At 36.7% G+C, this 9,352-nt stretch overlaps 1 protein-coding gene across 1 annotated transcript in view; it reads right to left on the bottom strand.

Moving 5' to 3' along the window:
* Positions 1-1,158: 1,158 nt before the first annotated feature.
* Positions 1,159-9,352, bottom strand: part of LOC103514294 (60S ribosomal protein L11) — a 16,139-nt gene continuing 7,945 nt past the window's right edge. Inside the window, exon 5 of the mRNA XM_026827316.1 lies at positions 1,159-1,571. Coding sequence (XP_026683117.1) covers positions 1,330-1,571 — 242 coding nt within the window. The 3' untranslated portion in view covers positions 1,159-1,329. The remainder of the gene's footprint in view (positions 1,572-9,352) is intronic.

Genomic DNA, 9,352 nt, shown 5'->3' with positions numbered 1-9,352 from the left:
CGAAAAAAAAAAAAATAATAATAATAATAATAATGATAATAAAATGGGTAGGTAATTCTTTTTCATACCACTGCCAGTTTTTTCAAATTTTGAACGCAGGACATAGTCGATTGTGAATCCTTAGCCTTAGCTCCAAATTCTTGGTAGTTAGATACCTCAGGTTCTTTTAAAATGAAGTAAATTTAGGTTTTGATATTATTGATAGTTCTGTTTTTGCGGGTACCTAAGCGTAAGCGGAAAGGAATCGTTTTAGAACATCGCATCGTGATCAAACTTAATTGTTTCCATTCTCCCAGCATATTAATCTTTTACTTTTCTAACTTCAAATTTAGGTGATTTTATGATCTTCGTCAGAGGTAAATTTCAATAGTTATCAAGTTATCATGTTTTTAGTGAGGTCTATCCATTGTAAGCGGAAATATGACTCTACTAGTGGTCGCATCGTGATCAAACTTAATTGTTTCCATTCTCCCAGCATATTGATCTTTTACCTTTCTAACTTCAAATTTAGGTGATTTTATGATCTTCGTCAGAGGTAAATTTCAATAGGTATCAAGTTATCATGTTTTTAGTAAGGTCTATCCATTTGGATCAATCATTTGCATGATACAAATTTCTTGACCCTGCCGGGAATCAAACCCGGGTCTCCCATGTGCAAGGCGAGTGCAGTGACCACTAAGCCATGAGAGCTGACGTTAATCAACATAATATAAAAGAGAAAAGGTGTGCTAATCAACAGAATGACAGAGTGAAATGTTGATAAGTTAATCAAAAACAGAGCAGTAAATTTACATAGATTTTGACTAGTTCTAAATAGCATCTGATGGTCGAATGAAAGGAATGTTGTTGGGAACCACCATTATTCATTAGTTGCTGACCATGAAAACCAAAGATAGTGAAAACCCATTTTCAATAAGGTGTGACTTATAGGATAGGCTAACTACATATTTTGCTTTGTCTTACCATGTAGGACCCAATGCATGTCCTTTATCATTCATTAGTTGCTGACCATGAAAACCAAAGATAGTGAAAACCCATTTTCAATAAGGTGTGACTTATAGGATAGGCTAACTACATATTTCGCTTTGTCTTACCATGTAGGACCCAATGCATGTCCTTTATCGTCTAAATAGCATCTGATGGTCGAATGAAAGGAATGTTGTTGGGAACCACCATTATTCATTAGTTGCTGACCATGAAAACCAAAGATAGAGAAAACCCATTTTCAATAAGGTCTGACTTATAGGATAGGCTAACTACATATTTTGCTTTGTCTTACCATGTAGGACCCAAGTGCATGTCCTTTATCAGTTAAAATAAAGCACTCTACTATTGGTAACTCACCTTAGTTTGGAACCATTTCATGGCATCTTCTTTTGTGAGTCTGTGCTGGAATCCAACAATACCAGTTTTCCTTCTGCGATGAGCTACATTGAAGCCAGGTCTGCCTAGGACAACGTAGAAGTCTAATCCATAGATACCAATGCTAGGGTCATACTTGATACCTAAATCAATGTGTTCTTGGATACCGAAACCAAAGTTACCGGAGTGGTGGAGACACAGGCTCTGAGCTTTATGCTACAGTGGAAGAGCATAAGATGGGTAAGTAAAAAAACTTTGTAAACTACAATAATTTCTGTATCAGAATTTGCCTGGCTGTCTTTTTTCCCCTCTTCTGCTCAATTTTCAATACCATTAAATTAATAATTATTGGCATCCTATTCTGTTGAATAAATTCAGAAGAGACCAACAAATGCCTCTGTTTAAAGTGGGTACCTAAATGTGTTGTGCCAAGACAAGATTGTGTCACGTTTAAAACTCTTATGTCTAGCTGATGAAGTTTAGGTATTATTTTTCCATCAGTCTACGTCCCTACGTCCGTGTGATGTTGTGTGGTTTTTGGTGTAGAACAATCCTAAACTGTATTACTTTTTTTTCTTCGCCTTTTTGGCGTGTACAGACAGGGTCGGCGTTTTTCGTCAAAAAACATTTTTACAAACTTGCCTTTAACATTTTCGTGCACTGTTTTATTTCAGCAGCTAATGGACGGTTGAATAAGAAAGTGAGTCAGTCTACAAATGCAGTTCTAGAGCGTGCACAAAGCGGGAGTTATGCTTCTCCTACTACAGATGATAGTGTGTCACCCTATGCTTGCTATAAGAAAGAACACCCCTATGATAAAGTGAAAGAAGGTAATTATTGTCGAATACTGTTCTGGACTGACCAAAAACGATCGACAAGGTGAATTTGTGGCCTCAACAAAAAATCTCACTAGTCTGACTTTTTGCGAAGTACAAACTTATTTCAGGAACAAGCCCCTAGTTCTTTGTGGGTGACTTTGAATTGCTCGAGAGTAGTGATATTTTTAACCACCTTGGCCATGAGTGCGCTAGTTTCAAGGACACGTTCCAGGTGATCCACCAATGTTTTGATTTGTGAGGGTGTTTTTGCATTTAAATTAAACAGCTTTAGACTCATTTTGTCTGTGTTGTAGTATGCCCTCAATCAGATGGGTGATAAAAGACACAATACTTCTCATTTAGGTGCTGGAATCTGACATGATCGACGGCATCAACTAGGTGTGGACACAGCTTTAGACTCATTTTGTCTGTGTTGTAGTATGCCCTCAATCAGATGGGCGATAAAAGACACAATACTTCTCAATTAGGTGCTGGGCCAACAGAAGAACATCTATGGCTATGGTTCATAGTATTTGTTAATGTTTACTCATGATGAGCTCATCAATCGTTTGTTTATAGGTACAAATTAATGGAGGTTTAGAAACATCCTGGTCTCCCAGGATGAAGGCACTAATTGGGAAAAACCTAATAGTTATGTCTGGTAAATAATACAAAAATCTTGTAAAACAAAAAAAGCGAACTGTTATAATTTTTCCCAGATAATTATAATTTGTTAATCGTTTGTTCATAATGCCTACTTCAATGTTTATTCTTACAGCAGAACATCCTTATGCTCAAGTAACATCAATCAGTAAGAAGAAAAAGCTAACCAGAGATGTTCAATCTTCCGTGGAATCGTCCACAAGTACCACCAGCTCGAGGTAAATAATAAATTCTTATTTCAAGTTTCATGCTCCCCCCAATGAAACTAACAAGTCCCTTTTACTTTTAACCACAACAAGCATTTCTATTTAAGGGGAAAATGGCGAGGCTTGGTGCTCTATTGATGACTTTTACACCCACATATTCACTTTTCGTGTCTAAAGAAGGTAATTATTGTCGAATACTGTTCTGGACTGACCAAAAACGATCAACAAGGTGAATCTATGTTGTTGAGGCAGTGTACAGTTCCATCTGACATGATCGACGGCATCAACTAGGTGTGGACACAGCTTTAGACTCATTTTGTCTGTGTTGTAGTATGCCCCTCAATCAGATAGGTGATAAAAGACACAATACTTCTCATTTAGGTGCTGGGCCAGTCTCCCAGGATGAAGGCACTAATTGGGAAAAACCTGATAGTTATGTCTGGTAAATAATACAAAAATCTTGTAAAACAAAAAAAGCGAACTGTTATAATTTTCCCCTGATAATTATAATTTGTAATCGTTTGTTCATAATGCCTACTTCAATGATTATTCTTACAGCAGAACATCCTTATGCTCAAGTAACATCAATCAGTAAGAAGAAAAAGCTAACCAGAGATGTTCAATCTTCCGTGGAATCGTCCACAAGTACCACCAGCTCGAGGTAAATAATTAATACTTATTTCAAGTTTCATACTCCCCCCAATGAAACTAACAAGTCCCTTTTACTTTTAACCACAACAAGCATTTCTATTTAAGGGGAAAATGGCGAGGCTTGGTGCTCTATTGATGACTTTTACACCCACATACATATTCACTTTCCGTGTCCGTGAGATAATCTTGGCCACACAGTGTTCGAAGAATTTGAGGTTCTGAAACCCCTTGGACGCAAAAATATCTGGGCTCTTTCCATGACAAATAATTTAGGGTCCCTCACAAATGGCCTTGGTGCTTAGAGTCTAAACAAACAAATAAATTAGACAACGTGTACTGTGTATAGAGCACTACTGAGTCAGGGTAACCCTAACAATCAGTAAGAAGAAAAAGCTAACCAGAGATGTTCAATCTTCCGTGGAATCGTCCACAAGTACCACCAGCTCGAGGTAAATAATTAATAGTTATTTCAAGTTTCATACTCCCCCCAATGAAACTAACAAGTCCCTTTTACTTCTAACCACAACAGCATTTCTATTTAAGGGGAAAATGGTGAGGCTTGGTGCTCTATTGATGACTTTTACACCCACATACATATTCACTTTCCGTGTCCTTTGGAGCTCAATATTAAATTCAACTAATAAAATGTATTTGGTAGAGAGAGTGAGAGAAGAAATGGTAGCTGACTACGGTCATTGACAGATAAAATCTGAGTGACTATTTCTGATTATTTCCTGGCAGTAGGGATAGTTTAGGCTCTTTCCATGACAAATAATTTAGGGTCCCTCACAAATGGCCTTGGTGCTTAGGGTCTAAACAAACAAATAAATTAGACAACGTGTCCTGTGTATAGAGCACTACTGAGTCAGGGTAACCCTAACGTAATCTTTGTTTGAATTTCCCCTCAGAAGTGAAGACACCAAAGCACAAGCTCCATCCAGCCCTCTCCCTCCCATTGGACGAACCAGACGCCCCTCCTGGGAAGCCGAGAGTTCAAGCGCCAGTGCTCAGTCCAGTGTGCGGGATAGCATACCAGCAGCAGGGGCGATATCGGGTGCTGTGGCCGCTTCCAATGAGCTACCCTATATGACCCCGCCTATTATCACGACCTCAGCCCCTGACACCAATGTGACAGGCGGACCCCATTTCAGTGGCGACTCACAGGATTCTGGCAAAGGTAATAATTAATAATATTGTTATTCTGCTCGAATGAGACACTATGTTAATTGTGAATTTCTCGAAAGAGAGAAAAAATCGAGTCTGCCTCTGTCGTCCCAGCTTACCAGGCGCGCAAAAATATCTGGGCTCTTTCCATGACAAATAATTTAGGGTCCCTCACAAATGGCCTTGGTGCTTAGAGTCTAAACAAACAAATAATGTAAAAGTTACTATAGAACATAAAAATAAGCATCATTCAATAGGATAAGGAAAGTCGTGTGATGTTCACACCAGATTTTTTTATTTGTCTTCGTTTCATTTCAGTGCCCGCGGCAAATATTACCTCATGACCAATCCGATTCCACCCTTTGCCAGGCTGGCCAAGAGACAGTTCAAAAAACAAAATGGCTACCGACAGGCGAAACGACAAAGATCAAGAAAATATCGGACCGGTAACAAAGAAAACGATGACGAAAATCAAAATGGAGCCACAAAGACTGAAGAGTCTGAAGACTGAACTGAAGATATAGGCCTCCGGCCGGCAACTCATGCTCCGAGGCGGCGTGCGGCGGTCCGACACACCTATAGGTCGAACAGTGTGTGGCGGAAAAAGTATTCGACTTCCAGATCTCTCAGACGGTGTGAAATTGTGAATGCACTTAAGTGGGACCACACACGTTCCGCCACGGCGTGACGGTCTGACAGACCTAGATCTGTCAGCCAGTTGAAACGTGAGTGTGGCGGGCCATATAGGAACCAATAGATCTGTACATAATACATAGAAGTAGGTAAGATTCTCATAGAGCATAGACAGTATTTTGAACGGGTACCTACGTACAGTTGCTATTCTTGGATTATATCCGTCTAAAAAGCATTTTTGGTGTGAGGAACATACATACCTAGGTAGGTACTTACCTACCTTACTTATGTTCAGATAATAATTAGGTAACTGCATATACCTATGATTCTCATAGAGCATAGACTCGATGAGACTTTGTAAAGTCCCATAACATAAGCCAAGGATAGCATTTTGAACGGGTACCTACGTACATTTTGAACGGGTACCTACGTACATTCTTGGATTAATCCGTCTAAAAAGCATTTTTGGTGTGAGGAACATACATATCTAGGTAGGTACTTACCTACCTTACTTATGTTCAGATAATAATTAGGTAACTGCATACCTATGTGGGTAGAAGTGATAAACCCTTCATTCCTCAATATTATCAACCCCATTATCATTAAACCTTGACCATAGAAGTAGGTAAGATTCTCATAGAGCATAGACTCGATGAGACTTTGTAAAGTCCCATAACATAAGCCAAGGATAGCATTTTGAACTGTACGTACCCGTAGGTACCCGTTCAAATTCTTGGATTAATATCCGTCTAAAAAGCATTTTTGGTGTGAGGAACATACATACCTAGGTAGGTACTTACCTACCTTACTTATGTTCAGATAATAATTAGGTAACTACATACCTATGTGGGTAGAAGTGATAAACCCTTCATTCCTCAATATTATCAACCCTATTATCATTAAACCTTGAATCTACCTCTGTGACCAACCTTTCAAATTGTCCTCACTATCTTTCAATCAAAGGTCTAATTTAAAAAAATTGATGGTAATAAAACAGACACACATAGGTATGTAGATACGAAGTCGAAAGGCGTTGCTGGCGGGATATAAACAAAACAGAGGCACGCGATTTTGTTGTTAAAAAACAAAGTAGAACGGGGGTTGAAAATCAACTCTGTAATTCGAAATTTGATCAAAAGATTATTTATTAAGATATTTGAGAAATAATTGGTAGGTACATAAGAAATTTAATAATAATTTATAAATACCTACCTTATACTGATGACTTTATATCTTGTACATTTATCTACCGAAATTTCCATTAAGACTGGGTATGATATGTTTACAAAGCAAACAATCTTGTCAAATTGTATTTATTAAGATATTTGAGAAATAATTGGTAGGTACATAAGAAATTTAATAATAATTTATAAATACCTACCTAATACTGATGACTTTATATCTTGTACATTTATCTACCGAAATTTCCATCAAGACTATATAGATATGTTATGTTTACAAAGCAAACAATCTTGCCAAATTGTCCAATCAAAAAGATAAATATCATTTCCCGTTCTTGTTTATGAACGTCAGCAGTTTTCAGTTGTTTCTACCTCTGTGACCAACCTTACAAATTATCCTCACTATCTTTCAATCAAAGGTCTAATTTAAAAAATTCGATGGTAATAAAACAGACACACATTGGTATGTAGATACGAAGTCAAAAGGCGTTGGCGGGATATAAACAAAACAGAGGCACGCGATTTTGTTGTTAAAAACAAAGTCGAACGGGGGTTGAAAATCAACTCTGTAATTTGAAATTTGATCAAAAGATTATTTTTTTATTAAGATATTTGAGAAATAATTGGTAGGTACATAAGAAATTTAATAATAATTTATAAATACCTACCTAATACTGACTTTATATCTTGTACATTTATCTACCAAAATTTCCATTAAGACTAGGTATGTTATGTTTACAAAGCAAACAATCTTGTCAAATTATCAAATCAAAAAGATAAATATCATTTCCCGTTCTTGTTTATGAACGTCAGCAGTTTTTAGTTGTTCAGGACAGGACTCTCATAAAAGTTCCAGTAATTTAGTTTAGGTTTCACACCTAACTTTTTGTGAAACTCAAGGGTAAATTAAAACACATTATTATCTTGGACACACATAGGTAATTAGGTACGATAAGGAAAACACATTATTATCTTGGACACACATAGGTACGATAAGGTTCTTAAGGTACAAACTTCATCTTATTGTGTTGTTGTCAGCATTTTTTTTCCCTTCTTTTTCAAGGGAATAAAAAGAAAACGTACCTAGGATAGGTAACTACTCGTACATGGAAGGTACGTAACTACTTGGAAAATAAATTGATTTCACCTAACTTTTTGTGAAACTCAAGGGTAAATTAAAACACATTATTATCTTGGACACACATAGGTACGATAAGGTTCTTAAGGTACAAACTTCATCTTATTGTGTTGTTGTCAGCATTTTTCTTCCCTTCTTTTTCAAGGGAATAAAAAGAAAACGTACCTAGGATAGGTAACTACATGGAAGGTACGTAACTACTTGGAAAATAAATTGATTTCACCTAACTTTTTGTGAAACTCAAGGGTAAATTGAAACACATTAGTATCTTTAACATACATAGGTACGATAAGGTTCTTAAGGTACAAACTTCATCTTATTGTGTTGTTGTCAGCATTTATCTTCCCTTCTTTTTCAAGGGAATAAAAAGAAAACGTACCTAGGATAGGTAACTACATGGAAGGTACGTAACTACTTGGAAAATAAATTGAAAAATCTCAAAGGCCAAAGTTCACTAAAGATTTCATGTCGAAGATGTGATGGTTTTTTTCTCCTAAATTTTCTCTTGCAGTAAAAATTCGAGTGGATTCCAATAGATTAACTTTTTTTTTTTTTTAAGAAAACGAAAAGTTTGATTGACTATAGGCACCTACATTCCTACATATAATTTCCTTATTTTAAACTTAAATTGAATAACATGGGCTTCTGATATCAAGGCAACATAATCTGAATTTAAACTTGGTTTAACTTTCAGTTGTTCAGGACAGGACTCTCATAAAAGTTCTAGTAATTTAGGTTAGGTTTCACCTAACTTTTTGTGAAACTCAAGGGTAAATTGAAACACATTAGTATCTTTAACATGGTTTAACTCTTGAATTAGGCAGTCTGATTGGCTAAAAAGTTTGAAATCAACCAATCAGATCGTTTTATTCGAGAGTTAAACAAGAGGCCATGGGAAGTGAAGGAAGTGTAACCTAGTTCACATAATTATAAGGCCTAAACTTCGCTAATACTGAGGAAGTTAAAAGTTAGAGGGGAAAATTATTACAGTCTGGTTTAACTCTTGAATTAGGCAGTCTGATTGGCTAAAAAGTTTGAAATCAACCAATCAGATCGTTTTATTCGAGAGTTAAACAAGAGCCCATAGGAAGTGAAGGAAGTGTAACCTAGTTCACATAATATTATAAGGCCTAAACTTCGCTAATACTGAGGAAGTTAAAAGTTAGAGGGGAAAATTATTATAGTCTAGCAAAGGCAGGACATATTGTAATTAACTTTTATATCCTGGAGCTCTAAGCATAGGCCTTGAGACGGGAGAGAGAGAAAATACACTTCTAAGGGAAAGGCAGAGAGAGAAAGAGACTTATAAGTATACCTACAAGAGAAAGAGGGCTTATGGAAACTGGGTTTAACTCTTGAATTAGGCAGTCTGATTGGCTAAAAAGTTTGAAATCAACCAATCAGATCGTTTTATTCGAGAGTTAAACAAGAGGTCATAGGAAGTGAAGGAAGTGTAGTTCACATAATTCACATAATTATAAGGCCTAAACTTCGCTAAGTCCGACGTGGTGGTTGTTGTATGTGTTTGTTTTTTTT

Source organism: Diaphorina citri, unplaced genomic scaffold, assembly GCF_000475195.1.
Source record: "Diaphorina citri unplaced genomic scaffold, Diaci psyllid genome assembly version 1.1 scaffold1118, whole genome shotgun sequence".
NCBI lineage: Eukaryota > Metazoa > Arthropoda > Insecta > Hemiptera > Psyllidae > Diaphorina > Diaphorina citri.
Note: the sequence above shows the minus strand (reverse complement) of the source record. Positions and strands in the feature narration are given on the sequence as shown.